The sequence below is a fragment of the Prunus dulcis genome, chromosome 6 (genome assembly GCF_902201215.1).
Source record: "Prunus dulcis chromosome 6, ALMONDv2, whole genome shotgun sequence".
In the NCBI taxonomy this organism is placed as follows: domain Eukaryota; kingdom Viridiplantae; phylum Streptophyta; class Magnoliopsida; order Rosales; family Rosaceae; genus Prunus; species Prunus dulcis.
In genome coordinates this window covers 700,778-715,434 of record NC_047655.1, presented here as the reverse complement: position 1 = coordinate 715,434, position 14,657 = coordinate 700,778, and the positions used below count along the sequence as shown (strand labels likewise).

The following is a 14,657-nucleotide window of genomic DNA, read 5'->3' as shown; positions in this document are numbered from 1 at the left end:
AACGAGCTAATCTTTGTCCGCATTGCATTGATGATTATTGAACCATTTTCTTTTCAAAATTGTAATATTAAAGAACATAATTATTAGTGTCGCTGTCTTGTTTTTTTTTTTACTTCTATTTTTTGAAAAATATAAAGATAATTGGTTATATTTGGTGCGAAATTCAATTTACAGTTAGCTCTCACCTCCTGTTTCTTTTAAGATCTGCTACTTCTTCTTCTTCTTCAGAGCGAGAGAGAAAGAAAGACAGAGAAAGACAGAGATTTTTTTGGAGCGGGTTAAGTTACACGGGTCGTGGGGGTCCTAATGGAGGGAAAATTGGATACGGGTGGTGGTGTGAAATCGCCGCTGTTGGCGAGCGGTGGACGCAGTCGGCGACTGAGTCGAAGGAACTCATATAACTCACTCAGAAACGACTTCGTTTCCAGGCTCCCTGACAATGTTCGAGCTGGCATCGATCCCGAGTCGCCTGAAGGCATCGACTACTCTCGAACCACGGGCTTAAACCGAGGTATCTCTCTCCCCAAAACTCTGTTTGGTAACTCAGAAAATGTAGGAAAATGTTTGTGGTTCTGTAAAAGTTTTAATGCTTGGGCAACAAGTGTTTTTCACTTTTCTTTTTTGTTCTTTTGGATGCAAGATTATTATGTTTAACTTGTTTTCCTTGGTTTTCTCTGCAACCAAACAAACAGAGCACAAGTAGTTCTTGAAGTGTGTTTATTTGGTTTGTTAAGAACAATTGAATTGATCCTGTTAGTGCTTTAAATTGTAGGGGAGAAGGAATATTATGAAACCCAATTTGCAACACTTCAATCCTTTGAGGAGGTTGACTCTATAGTGCAAGCAGACTGTATCGACGAGGACGATCTCGAGGAACGAGCACAACATGAAAGAGCAATGAAGATTTCCAACTATGCTAATATACTTCTCTTGGGACTTAAGGTACTTAATTTGTCACTGCAATTAGTCAAATTCTAGTTTTTTTATTTATTTTAAAGAAGGCTTTTTGGGTTTGAATGGATGCAGTTGTGAGTATCATATATATAAGAAACATAACAGTTTAGCTGTGATTTCTTGTTGGCATTTGCACTGATAAGATAATGATTTTGGAATGTGTAGATCTATGCTACTATAAAGAGTGGGTCCATAGCCATTGCTGCATCAACACTAGATTCTTTACTAGATCTCTTGGCTGGTGGCATACTTTGGTTTACTCACCTGGCCATGAAAAACATCAATATCTATAAATATCCTATTGGAAAATTGAGGGTTCAGCCTGTTGGCATAATCATCTTTGCTGCTATCATGGCTACACTTGGTGTGTCATTCTAACTTTAGTTTCTTGCCCTTAGTATCTGTTGCTCTCTCTCTCTCTCTCTCTCTCTCTCTCTCTCTCTCTCTCTCTCTCACACACACACACACTTTGTTTGTTCAAGTAAATTTAAGGTGAAGGAGACCAAATTTCTGCCTTATTTCAGATTTTGGTCCAAATCAATTGGCAGTATCAAAGATCATGAGTAATGTCCAATCTAACACAGACCTGAAATATTTTGAGAATTTGATCATATGATCCTCTTTCAAAAACATTTTAAGATAATCCTGAATTGATGTTAGTTTACAACCTAAACAACATAAACAAGGATCAAGTCATTGAATTCTTTAACATCTAATTGACACTTTTCTACAAGAACTGGAGCAATAGAGGTTTATGTGTTACATGTCTTACTGTCAGAGTGTAATGCAAAGAAACATTCCCTTCATGTGCTCAATCACACTTTACTATGCAGGAAAATATATTAATTTTGAGGTGAATAATATGAGTCCTAGAAAATTTCTTCATAGTTATAACAGTGTACATGATGTGTATACTCAAAAGAACGAACTTTAGAGTCACACCGGAATGATAAAGGTATGCAATTAGGCTTGCAGGAAACTTATGCCCTTCCTTTTTCTTGTTCTTTTTCACTTCTTCTATAATTCCCGGGGTTAACTTCCAGATATAATTAAGCCAGACTATGTTGCATACTTAAACTTCAGACCAGCTTAACTTTTATACCCTTGCAATTCCTCACAGGGTTTCAAGTGTTGATCCAGGCTGTCGAACAACTAGTTACAGATGATCCCACTGAAAAGATGTCCTCAAGTCAATTGGTGTGGCTGTATGTAATTATGATATTTGCTACTGTGGTAAAACTTGCACTCTGGTTTTATTGCAGGAGCTCAGGAAACAAGATCGTTCGTGCCTACGCGAAGGTTTACTTAGCTTCTTTTTTTTTGTTAGTTTTCTCTGAATGGATTTAAGGTCTTCTACTTTTCCGAGTTACCTTACTTCATTGAATGTTGATTACCAGGATCACTATTTTGATGTGGTGACGAATGTAGTAGGATTAGTTGCTGCTGTTCTTGCTAATAGGTTCTACTGGTGGCTTGATCCTGCTGGTGCTATTCTCCTTGCTGTATACACGATTGTAAATTGGTCTGGAACTGTTATGGAAAATGCAGGTATTTTTCCAGCTTTTCATCACTGCCATTTAATCTTCCAAAAAATCTTGCATGACTTATTAAGATGGGGGAGTTCTCTCTATTCTTCCTTTTTCCTTGCTATTCAAGTTGCTTCTGCATAACCAATGGTCATGCTAGCTTTGCAGGGTTGCTAGTTGTGTGGTCAATCCTTTTATATCAACTCGGAGACCAGTTGTGAATTGGAAAATCTTCTTGTTTTCTTGAGTGTGCAGATTATTGTATCTTATTGGATGAGTTGAAAATGTGTTCTTAACGATGCTTGACAGTACGCATTTGATAAAGTTTGTACTTCAACTATTTAACATGTGAACCGAAACATGCAGTTTCCCTTGTGGGACAATCGGCCCCTACTGAATTCCTACAAAAACTGACATATCTTGTCATAATGCACCCTGAAGTGAAGCGTATTGACACAGTTCGTGCTTACACATTTGGTGTTCTTTATTTTGTGGAGGTTAGTCATATTAAACACAATTTCGATCTTAAATTATCATGATGGAAAACTTGTCACGCGTTGTTATGCATACTGCATTCTATAACAAGAAAATAGCTTGAAAACTATTATGTTATTGAACAGGTTGACATTGAACTCCCAGAGGAGATACCCTTAAAAGAAGCACATGCAATTGGAGAAACCCTCCAGATAAAGATTGAGAAACTTCCCGAAGTTGAACGAGCATTTGTTCATCTTGACTTTGAATGCGAGCACAAACCAGAACATTCTGTACTCGTCAAGCTTCCAAACACACAGCCCTGATTTGACAGTATCTCGGTAAACGGCCTTGTGGAAAATCTTTTAACTGTCTTCTGCAAAGGGCACTTCAAAGTGAACGAGTATATTAGTTGGGAGGATGAAAGGTTTCAAAATCTGCAATAATCTATTTACTTTTCATACAAGTAATAACATAGAAGGAACTGAGACTGCGTGCCCTTTAAATTTTGGCTCTTACATATTAGGAAAGCAAATCAAGTGAATGGCTCTGTTTTTCTCTCTGTTCTTTTTCCATGACTTGGACACATTCCAAATGCCCTCTCTTGATCACTTTGAATGCATCTAATTGCCTGTCACATTCATATACACAAACAGATGCAAGTCAGATTTCTTCCTTCTCCAGTGGTGGATGTTATACAATGCTTCATATGTCCATGATTTGTTTTGCGGCATCTACGTTAAAAGATAAGGGCAAAAATCTTGTTCTGTTGCTGCCTCTTCCATATATCGAACTTCTTCAATTTTGCAGAATAAAAGTTCCTAAATGCATGCTCTGTTAAGACGTAGAGAATATATTAAAGTGCAACAAAATTCACATCCATTAAGCTAATATAATGTGAAGAGAGGAGCCCTGTTATGACAACACAATCGTAGTGGAAGGACGGCTATCTATATAGTCTACATTATACATCTTTGGCTTCTTAACCCTTCTAAAATGATACACTGTATTGTATGATTAAAATGAATGGCACACGGCCAAAAATCAACTCTTTTGTGGGCAGCTCACGTTGATGTAGAACGACCTTGTTATGAGTTTGGCAATAGCCGACCATTGTACATCTTATCAAGTAACTGCTTTGCATCAGGCCTTCGAAGCAGACCTTTGTTGTTCGGTACACCGGTCCCTAAACAAACCGGACATACGAGTTTCCCCCGACCTGTCGACAACAAAGGGAAATTACTCATCAAATAAAATACATATCCATACCAGTATGAAGAAAAAAAAAACAATAAAAAAAGAGATGCAAGAAAAAAGTTGTGCGCCAGTTGTAATAAAACAGGATACAATGTTGGTATGGGATGAAGAAGCAATGCTCTTCATTTACAACTGTAAACTATAATTTGCAATGGCTCTTAATTTTCTACTCAACTCATTTTCTGAGAATAAGTTGTGACAGAGTGCAAATGTCATAGAAGCCAAATGGAATTTTCTCCCTCAAGCAAACATGTTCCTATGGTACTAACCATTTGATGAAACAGAAATATGAGTATGGATGAGAACTACATACCGTAACAGTTTGGACATTCTGTAAACTCGTACACATCTTTAGCCCGTTTCCTATTGAGAGCTTTCCATTTTCCTGTACCACCACACATATCACCTAAATGAAAAGCAAATTAACATCTCATGGACGAAGGGAAGACCATAGTAACATAAAATCTAAATTTATGGAAAATGAAACCCAACTAACATACGTTTCTATTTTGTTTTTTTCTAAGGCACACTATCCTTTCTTACATACGTATATATGTATAGGAGATCAATAGCTTCAAGAATAAGAACAAAATATCATTACGCTCCAAGCAACATATCAACATCTAAAACTTCCTAACATAAAACAGCTAACACATGAAAGGAAGAAGCACATCTGTTCCCCCTCTCACAAGCCAAAGCATCAACCTCAAGGCATGAGCAAAAGAATTCCGAATCTTTGACTTTAACTACATATCAATCAGACCAACTACTCTTTTTACAAAGAAAACGACCAAAGAAAATAGGAACTCGCAGCTACCAAAAAGAATATAGGAACTTGCATATCAACAAAGAAAATCAATATGATAATTTCAAAAAACAAACTTGAACAATTAAAGTTGGTTTTCTAGCTGAACCTTTAGACCGATATAGTTAATGCACAATTTATATGCACAAATGAATTTTGGGGGCAGAAATAGAATACCCCAGAGGATTTCAGTTTTTACCAAGATAGTATCACAATCATGCCAGTACTGAACAAAATGTCATCATCATTTCCACTTCTGGTTTATAACTACAGAAATTATACTTACAAAGCACAGCGCCACTTCCCCCACAATTCCGGCAACCAGCTGGTCTCTCTTTTCCATCCAGTGCAAATGCCTTTGGAACGGAAGTAGAGATTGCAGAATTGCTTATCAATGCAACGGTTGAACATAGGCATGTGAGACACTGTCGTCGAGAGATTGAGGCCTGAGATTCCTGTGGTCACTGAACCTTTATAACTATATCTTGTTGAAAGTAAAAAGCCATTGCTATTGAATTTTACCATACCTTATAAAAAAATATGATTAAACAAATAAGTTATTTCAGAAGTTCCAATGTATCACACCAATCTACAAAAGTTGAATTCTTGGAAAACAAAAAGTTCTAAGAAAACAGAACATACACATAAAAGACGTATTTTGTATCCACTAAAAAATTCTCTGTTACTGACACTGAGAATACATCAAAAGAAATGCCTCAAACAAAGTTGAGGCCCCTTTGCATCAGAAGAACTCATGCAAAAGGCTTTATCTTGTCTTGAACAAAAAACTAAAGCCATCAATTTCACATGGAGAATCATCTCTTGTGAACAAAATAGCCCATTTTTTACCATAAATAGAAGGCAAAAGCAAGTGGTATCATTAAGAGCATGAACGAAGTTCAGCAGCACTTTGAGTTGAGAATCATCAAACAAAATTCATCCTAATGATATGCGCGAATGACATGAAAGCCATAAACAATGGCCACCACTTATCTCCTTTCTCTATCTAATGCCACATTTTCTTGCAATCAGGCATACTTCAGAATCAAATAAATCAATACCTTTGATGGTTTAGAAGAGTGGTCTGAATCCCCCGGACTGCAGCTGTCATTCTCAAGATTGGATCTTACATGAAACCCAACCGACTTTGTGTTGACTGCCAAATTGTTTACATACAAATGATAGTTAGAACCATCGCCCTTCCACCAATCATTGATCAAAGACATGAATCTGGTTTTTGCAACAGTCATGTGCTGCATGACAGATAGAGCTAAAAGCAAAATGTTCACTGGCTACAACTGAAAGGGCACATTTGAATGTTGAAATTCATCATCTTTCTTTTTCTGATCCAAAGGTACATATTATCATCAAGCAGTTAATGGTCTGAGTAGATGTTAAGGCTTAAGATTTCATGATATTACCTTGATTCAATTCTACAAATAATATTAGTCTCTGAAATCTTTGTGCCCAAAAGAAAAGCAAAGCCCCCAAATTTGAATTGAGAACAAAACAAAACCATAAAAGCAGACCAGAAAAGACCCATTATTCATGAAATCTGGACGAACATTAGGTAAATTGGTCTCCCTTATCTTTTAATTTTTTTCCCCTAATGAAACTTGGGTACCCCAAAAGTAAACCAAAAATAAAAACACAGCAATATAGACAAAGCAAAACCAAGTAGTTAACAATTTGGTGAACGGAGGGCCAAAAGCAAACTAGCCCGTAAACTTCTTATCCACAAACCATGAGTTTAGTGCTGGTTGAGAGCTATACAAAATATATATGCATATATAGTGGGCAACAAGAAACCGAGACCTCATGCACACATGTGATGAAGAATGAGATAAGGCAAAATACAGCTACTTGAAATTAAGGACTGTGCATGGAAATGACGAGAAATTGGCAGGTCTCATTAAGTTCGTTAATGGGTACTAACTTTTAGAGAGAGAGAGAGAGAGAGAGAGAGAGAGAGAGAGAGAGAGAGAGAGAGCTCACAGTGGCATAGTGAGGATTTTGACAGGCGTTGTGGTATGGCTGAGAGATGAGAAGAAGAAGAAGAAGATGACATCCTCTCTATCTCTCTGTCTGTCTGTCCATGTGTCTTAGCGGGGCACTCTTATTTATCATCTTCTTTGCTCTACACACATACGAACTCACATGTTATTTTTTCCAACCCAAAAAATAAAAAAAGGAACTCACATATTATTTCTATTTTGGTCCCTCCCTCCATATTATTTCTCTTTATCTTTAAGGTTTAACAAGATTGTTTACTATAAAATATGCACCATAAAAATGTATAAAATGAAGGATGCGCTTACGAATTCTAAATTATACTTTTATATCAAATGTATAGGGGTTGGTTATATCAAATATATACGGTACATACCGTCATCGATGGTTTAGCTATGCTTTGGCCAGTTTGAAAATCGCTTAATTCGAACTAAATTACATGTTTTTTAATTTTTTTATACTTGTCATTTTCATTAGTTGTTACCATTTACTATCATGTTTCATGCTACACGATGACACTGATTATTTAATATAAAAAATTAAAATCCCTAACTCATTCGAATTTAACTTAATCTCGCCCTTAATTTCTTCATCTTCAACAATAAAAGTTTTCCCAACTATTTTAACTGTATACACTTTCCCTCCTTCGATATATGTAAAGACAATATAATCTTTTACGATGAGAAGTCACCATTAGCAAGCAGGTCACAAAACGGGACTGGTTAGATTCAGTTACAGTACTAGTTTGAGGCAATCAAAACAGTGATTAGCAAATCAAAATGGATTGGTTTTGATTCACTTTATCGCTAAGTACATTCGAGTCAAATGATTCGACCAAAAAAAATTCGCTCAAGCATTTTTTTTCTTCTGAGCTTTGTTACATTTTCATATCATGGACTCGAAAACTTGTCCAATTTCCAAATAAATCTAATTAAAACTTCAAGGGAAGGAATCGGATGACGATGATAAGAGGGGCATTAGCAATGGGCATTTTTGCATTGTGCAAACGTGAGAGAAAACAAATGAGGAACAGAGCACTGCATAATTTAACTTTAAATTACTGGCGGGATCTCAAAATAAAAGCCAACTATACGGCTCATAAAACATTTATCGTACAACATAATCTGTGCTGCTGCAGCTAACTCCTCTCGTTCAACATATTTTCTTACAAATCATTATCAACCCCGAGAGGGAGAAAAACAAAATAACCAAATCTAAAAATATCGACTTACAAATTCCTGCCGATAACACAGGAATCAAGATACGGTTCGCCCATAGCACAAACAAGCAAGATACAGATTCTTTGCCCATTTTTCCTGTGCAAAAGTATACCAGAATTTAGAGTGAGGATATCAATAGTCTTATATTATTGTGTCTTTAAAAAAAAAAGTTAAAAAGAGTGTCAAGGTCATTCACTTTAAAGAAAAACTTCATACCTTCACATGTGTGCTAGGAAATTGAGATGTACGCAAAGTCTCCTGGGTTTCATCACCAGGTTTGCGCTTGGGGACACTCAAGATGAGGGCTGCTTGATCCCAAGTTGCAGCTGTTGACGTTATCCGGAAACCATTATCCCAACGTCTGTGGATGCCTTCACTTGGATAGAGAAAATCCAGCTCCACAACCTGTGAAAAGCCAATGGAAAATGAGAGGGTGGACCATAAAATGACTGCAAAATCAACATGCCTTGGCTATCATGAAATGCTACTAATCACGTTTTAAATATATAAAAAGTTGGCAGATCTCGTTGCCATAATATCTGGTTGGATGCACCATAAAATGGCCTAACACAACCCATTTGTCATTATTTCTAGTCAAATTCAACCCAGAATAACAGTAAATATGTCTGGTTAGCTTGCCTCTAGTCATATCCTAAAATATCTGTTTTATTAAAATGGCCCTCACTAGATCAGTTGACACCTTGAAAAGATTCAATTTTCCCTCTTCTTATTCCCCGTCCAACGTAGATCCAAATACTATTGACTCAAGTTTTAAATGAAGCTTTTGAAAAGAGTTTCAAGACAACAACAAAAGTTATTTGTGCCCCTCGGAGAAAGAGCAGTGGTTTCACACAAAAGTAGAAACACATTGCGGAGGGGCCTATAGTGATTTGTAAAATCCACAATATCATATTATCATGCAATGAGAATAAAGCTGAGAAAGAGCAGGATCATATGAGAAATTGAACTGCCGATGAAGAGAAGGCAGCTATTTCTCTGCAACATGCTAGCATGGAAATATCAAATTAACACACTAACATTCCCGAAGAGAATAATAAGATAGGCACAGCTTACCTGATCACTGAAGCCAGCATTGCGAGACATAACAACACCCCACCGGCTCCCAGCAGTTGCCATTGAGGTCACATGAAATCCTTCTCTCCACTTCTTATTTATCCACTTGAAGGGGAAAGAATCACTTACTTTGTATGACTGTTGCGTGTACTGAGTTCCTGCAGAATTACGGCCACAGTTCATAATCTACTGATTGTAAACGAACTGAACTGATGTGGATTTGCACACACATTCTGTCTAGTAATATCCAATCTTTTTTCCCTTTTTTTGGGTACAAAAGTCCACTGTATCTTACTCTGTTTACAAAATGACAAGATCCACTTCATAAATAAATAAATAAAAATAAAAAAAAACTAAGCAATCCTTATCAATATATAACAAATAACAACCTTCGGTCAAAAGACTCAAAACATTAATGTCCAACACAAACACATCAGTCACCAATGTGGAGAACCCTAAGAGGTAAGCAAAAAGAATCGTGGTTATCTTGATAATAACCACAGCATGTATGTCCCACAGCCATTGGATCTTTCTGGGAGCTTTAGGAAGAGCGAACCTAGACCTCAACAACTAAGAAGAACCAACCCAAACACCATACAGCAATCCAGAAAAAGAAAAGAAAGATTACTGCATGGCCAGATTAAAGTTACACCAACATAGCATTAAAAGAACACATTACAAAGAATAGATTCATTCATTCTTTCCAAGCCAATTTTTTTCCTCAGCATCATATATGGCATGAAACTTTGGAGCATATTACTAAAGCATACCTTACTGATATGAAAATGCAATCTCGCATGACAAAAAACTGGTCCGCATAGGTCATGCAACTTTATTCATTAACACCATTAAAGTTAGTAGATTAATGCCACAACTAATCACTACAGCAGTGTACCTTTTGACATCACCACAAGGGAACTTCCATTATTAGCGCCAGCAATAGAACTAATGTAATAGTTCTTCTCCCATTGTTCCATTATCCATTCCTGTGCATTCAGAACAAACAGTCTGTCAATTTTTTGAGAAATAAACATCTTATATGAATATAGACAAGCACAGGGATCCACCTTGTGCAAGAAGAATGGTGAAAGCTCATAAACTTGGTTAGTAAAACCGGTTCCGGCATCCATAATAAGTGCCCAGAGATTAGAACAAGATGACACACAACTAATAAGCAGACCGTCTTGAATCCCTCTCTCCACATGTTGTGCCAACCTTGCATCAGCGACATTGTAATGATACCTAGTAATAAAAGATGAACAAGCCATTAGGAAATTACAGTCAGGGATTGTTATTCAAATCACTTTTCCCTTTGATATGCAAGGAAAGAATGAAACTGCACAATATATTGACGGAAAAAAAAAGTACAATGTTGCAAAATGAATTTCTACCTCTGTTTCATCGGCATCCGAGCATTGTAAACTGAAATCCATTGTGTCGCAGGTACTCCTAGCCTAACTTTCTTCCTTGGCTGGCCATCATCATCTTCCTCAATATTCAATCTACCCCGTTTCTGGCCAACCTGGCTAATAATCTAAAACAGTTTGCAATAAATTAATTTATAAGCCCAATGAACATACAAAAGAAAGCTTTATATATTACAATATCACTAAAATACCTTCTGAGCGCCATCAATTTTGATTGGCCTTACAGCAGGATTTGATCCTATCAAACTCTCAAACAATGATATTAGCTTCGAATAGTTAGGCTCTTCATCAAATTTCATGTTCACCACAACCTCAAGAAATTGCCTAAGAGGTGGGGGGCAGAAGCAGCACAGCATTTCAGGAGATGTTGCCATCTTTTTTTTGCAAACTAGGAAAGATTTGTTATCACCCTGAAACAGGACCAAGTACAGTTAAGATCAATTTCATAATAAATCCCAATAAAGGAGAGTAAATCAGACTCTAAAATTAATCCCTCTTATATACCTGATAGCCCTGCCATGGTAACCTTCCTCGGTGGAGAAAAATGAGTGTATAAGCAAGAGATTCAAGATCATCTCTTCTACTAGCAGTTCTTCCCAAGTGAGCATGAACACTAGCATATCGTACAGTTCCTCTGGAGGTGAAACAGAAAAGATTTTAGGGCTAGATATAGAAGAATTAGACTGAATACCATACCCCAAAAAATGCAGATATTACTTCACCTAAACATATCAGGACGTTGATCATAATCAACATGACCCCCATTAGTGTCTTTCCACTTTGTCGCTGCACAATCAGGTAATGAAGAAGACATAAGAAATGAAAGTAAATGAAATAACTGGAGAGAAGCCCTACAGATGAAAATAAATTAACTTACCTAGTCCAAGGTCAACAAGAAACAATTTCTTCTCTTGAGCCGTAGATGGCTGACCAAGTAAAAAGTTTTCTGGCTTTACATCTCCATGCACATAGCTAATGTCAACAAGTCATGATTTGAAATAAGTTAGAAAGATAATAAAAAATTATTTTTGAAAGAAACAAAAAGCAATAGGATTGAAGAAATTTTAGTATTCATATAATATCCACAAGATTGGGACAACCAACACCAAAAATTGAATAAAATTATCTGAGGCTGCGTTGACATACCCTCTTGAGTGCATCTTCTCTAGAATTGATAAAGACTCGACAGCTATACAAGCTACCATTTCTGCAGACATCCTGTGTTCATTGGATTAGTAAAAATCTTTTAGAAAATTGAAGTCCAAGAATAGAAGAACATATGCGTGCCCTTCCACTTCAAAAACAGTTGTGAACAGATACCCACAGACTGAATCCAAAGCCACAACTATCCAATAACTCAAACTTTATTTCAGTGCTCTCTAGCATCTTAAGTATGAGTTTAGAAGATTTAATCCTTAAAATCGTGACTGAAAATAGGTTGCTTCAGCTGTGCCTCTATTCAGACCCCTCAGAATAAGCAGCAACACATTTAAAACTGGAATTTTTCAGCTGAATCCTAAATGGCATATCCAGGTTTCGGATCTCGAGATAACAGCAAAACAAATGGATAATGTTTGGATGAAAAGCAAAATAATCTTAAATACTCACGCTTGCCCTGAAGTATTCCATACATCCCATAAACTAGGCCCTAGCATGTCCATAACCTGCATATATGGAAATAACAAATGTATTTGGCACAAGGAAACAAGAAATTTCAACCCGTTACTGATACAAGAGATAGGACAGTTCATACCATGACATAATAGTCTCCTTGCTTTCCTTTATAGTGCACTTTAGGCACTCCATGACTACCACCAAGAGTACTGTTCAAAAACAAAAAAATGACCGATTTATAAACGAATTAGCAAGTGCGCATGTATAGATACTGACAAATGAACCTAAGCACATCAACCAGGGAAGAAAACAATTGAAAAACTAAAAATCTAATAGAAAGAAAAAGACTCACTTGTAAACTTGCCACTCATATGGAGGACCATAAGTACAGCCTTTGCTGTTTCTGTGCTCAAATTTAAGTGCTACCTGATAAATACATAAATCGCAAAGAAATTCATAAGGACAATTACTGATAAAGAAAACAAGATAATTTCTGAATAGTACAGCCTTCTTTCAACATGACAAAATATGAACTTACCTCAATAGCACCAGGACCGCTTGTACGATCAACTCCACCAGTAACACGACGACCAACAAACACCTGGCCAAAGCCACCTTTGCCCAGCTTCCTCTCTACCTTATAGAGTGGCGACCCTCCTACTTGAACCTTAGAATTGGAAATTTTCCAGAACATATATCACCATTAAAATAAACATACCAAAGTTGAAACAGAATCTCTCTCTTTTTATTATGAAATTTAAAATTGTTACAACAAAATTCATCATTTAAGTTACACCAACCCAAAGCATTCATTTAAAGACTGCCATCATTAAGCTAATCCACTCCAGTGCATTCTTTCAGTTAAAGTGACCCGCTTAGTTGAAGAACAAGATAAAAATTGGGAATATATAAACACAGAAATGCATGCACCCAACATAGAAAACATCTATAAAATAAAAAATGACCACTTTACTGGATCCCTTAAAGGAAACTTACTGATTAGGATATCATTCTTAAATGGAAACACAAGAAATACTTCCAACATAATTAAATATAGCCTACTACCTGAACAATTAAAGAACAGTGAAAAAAAGTAAACACATTTCATCAGCAGCAACACCACCCCAAGTTCCCAGCTGAAATAAAATAACAATACGCAATATAACGCCACCAAAAGCATCAAAATAGTGAGAAACTACCCGTACCTTTTCGGGAAAAGGCGCAGTACTGCCCTCTTCTTCTTGCCCAGCAGCCTTATTAGCACTCAAGCCACCACTATCGTCAGCCATCACAGCTTTTTTATCTTCTTCGACTATTTCTTTTCCCTTTTTGCCCTCGGAATCGGAGTCCTTCTCCGATATCACAATCACACGGTCTTCCTGCTCCGGCTCCGGCTCCGGCTCCTGCTTCTCCTCTTCTTTCAATTTTCTCACTGCCAACCTTGTCCTCGGCCTCACCACGGCCTCAGCGGCTTCTCTGGCGACCGTGGCACGGGTCCTCCGCGAGGGCGGCGGTAGGTCCGACGGCTTGTGAGCTACCCTAGTGCGGCCTCGGCGGACTCCTCTGCGAAGCTCCGGCATTGCTCAAACCCATAAAATGAATTCGTACGGTGCTTCAACGATTCGATCATTATATTAATCCCGCGAAGCTTTGAGAGTCTTGGGCATGGCTGAAATTTGAATAAATCGGTCGGGAAGAGTGGAATTAGAGGAAATCGGAGGTGAATTGGGTCGGGTTGAGGTTCGATTGGAGATAATTACGGTTTGATTGCAGAGGTTGACATTTGGGGGTTAGGGTTTGGTAGAGAGGGCAAGAGAGAGAGAGAGAGAGGCAGAGGCGCCGAGTCCAACTGTAGGATGATGCGGGAAAACAGAGAAAACCAAATGAGAAAGGAGGGTTTCGTTTTTGGTGTGGACCGTGTGGTAGGACAAAATGGACAATCGTCAAATTGGTGAACTCACCAAATGTCTAGAAAAAGAAGAAAAAAAGTAAATTATTGGCAGATTAAACCTTAACTTTCCTTTGCCAATGAAGCTATTTAATCCTAACTTCTCTACTTAAAAGTTGGAAGATATTTGCATATATGAGCTTAGTCAAGTTTGTTAGAGCGTATGTGCTACCTATTTTACACTCTAGTTAAAGTTGTATGTCCGTCCCTTGACATTCGAGTTTAATTCGAGTTTAATTCCTTTTTTCATATATTAGAGTAATTTAGAATATTACATTCTCAATAATTCAAATGATTGACAGTTATTGAATTATTGAAAATTGCTTCAACCTTAAAAAAAAAGTATAA

At 37.2% G+C, this 14,657-nt stretch overlaps 3 protein-coding genes across 4 annotated transcripts; 1 reads left to right on the top strand and 2 right to left on the bottom strand.

The window, feature by feature from the left end:
• The first annotated feature begins 170 nt into the window (after nucleotides 1-170).
• Nucleotides 171-3,650, top strand: LOC117631353 (metal tolerance protein 4-like). The gene is made up of 7 exons (XM_034364458.1): nucleotides 171-511; nucleotides 773-942; nucleotides 1,120-1,318; nucleotides 2,075-2,253; nucleotides 2,352-2,502; nucleotides 2,847-2,977; nucleotides 3,101-3,650. The coding sequence occupies exons 1-7, from the start codon at nucleotides 307-309 to the stop codon at nucleotides 3,278-3,280; spliced, it is 1,215 nt and encodes a 404-aa protein (XP_034220349.1). The 5' UTR covers nucleotides 171-306; the 3' UTR covers nucleotides 3,281-3,650.
• On the bottom strand, nucleotides 3,474-7,159 carry LOC117631354 (protein PHOTOSYSTEM I ASSEMBLY 2, chloroplastic). 2 transcript variants are annotated; one of them, XM_034364461.1, is made up of 6 exons: nucleotides 7,012-7,143; nucleotides 6,078-6,172; nucleotides 5,303-5,471; nucleotides 4,525-4,617; nucleotides 4,023-4,173; nucleotides 3,474-3,585 (listed from the first exon to the last, which is right to left on the bottom strand). In XM_034364461.1, exons 1-5 carry the CDS (start codon nucleotides 7,082-7,084, stop codon nucleotides 4,043-4,045), a joined length of 561 nt encoding a protein of 186 aa, XP_034220352.1. In that variant the 5' UTR covers nucleotides 7,085-7,143; the 3' UTR covers nucleotides 3,474-3,585; nucleotides 4,023-4,042. The 2 variants fall into 2 exon arrangements, with proteins under 2 accessions (XP_034220352.1, XP_034220350.1); XM_034364459.1 differs by lacking the exon at nucleotides 3,474-3,585 and having other exon boundaries at nucleotides 3,811-4,173; nucleotides 7,012-7,159.
• Nucleotides 7,160-8,049: 890 nt separating this feature from the next.
• On the bottom strand, nucleotides 8,050-14,373 carry LOC117630654 (casein kinase 1-like protein HD16). Its single transcript, XM_034363351.1, has 16 exons — nucleotides 13,567-14,373; nucleotides 12,900-13,028; nucleotides 12,714-12,787; nucleotides 12,501-12,570; nucleotides 12,356-12,411; nucleotides 11,894-11,965; nucleotides 11,625-11,719; nucleotides 11,470-11,533; nucleotides 11,252-11,381; nucleotides 10,939-11,157; nucleotides 10,712-10,854; nucleotides 10,388-10,562; nucleotides 10,216-10,306; nucleotides 9,321-9,478; nucleotides 8,463-8,651; nucleotides 8,050-8,342 (listed from the first exon to the last, which is right to left on the bottom strand). The coding sequence occupies exons 1-16, from the start codon at nucleotides 13,939-13,941 to the stop codon at nucleotides 8,283-8,285; spliced, it is 2,100 nt and encodes a 699-aa protein (XP_034219242.1). The 5' UTR covers nucleotides 13,942-14,373; the 3' UTR covers nucleotides 8,050-8,282.
• Nucleotides 14,374-14,657: the final 284 nt, after the last annotated feature.

Excerpts from the sequence above, each read along its gene's own strand:
- LOC117631353 (XM_034364458.1), top strand. The coding sequence starts at position 307 with ATGGAGGGAAAATTGGATACGGGTGGTGGTGTGAAATCGCCGCTGTTG. Across the intron at positions 943-1,119 it reads TACTTCTCTTGGGACTTAAG|ATCTATGCTACTATAAAGAG; the intron begins GTACTTAATTTG and ends TGGAATGTGTAG. Across the intron at positions 2,978-3,100 it reads GTGTTCTTTATTTTGTGGAG|GTTGACATTGAACTCCCAGA; the intron begins GTTAGTCATATT and ends GTTATTGAACAG.
- LOC117631354 (XM_034364459.1), bottom strand. The coding sequence starts at position 7,084 with ATGTCATCTTCTTCTTCTTCTTCTCATCTCTCAGCCATACCACAACGC. Across the intron at positions 6,173-7,011 it reads AAAATCCTCACTATGCCACT|TCAACACAAAGTCGGTTGGG; the intron begins GTGAGCTCTCTC and ends ACAATTTGGCAG. Across the intron at positions 5,472-6,077 it reads ACTCTTCTAAACCATCAAAG|GAATCTCAGGCCTCAATCTC; the intron begins GTATTGATTTAT and ends CAGTGACCACAG.
- LOC117630654 (XM_034363351.1), bottom strand. The coding sequence starts at position 13,941 with ATGCCGGAGCTTCGCAGAGGAGTCCGCCGAGGCCGCACTAGGGTAGCT. Across the intron at positions 10,307-10,387 it reads CACCATTCTTCTTGCACAAG|GAATGGATAATGGAACAATG; the intron begins GTGGATCCCTGT and ends CTGAATGCACAG. Across the intron at positions 8,343-8,462 it reads TTCCTAGCACACATGTGAAG|GAAAAATGGGCAAAGAATCT; the intron begins GTATGAAGTTTT and ends ACTTTTGCACAG.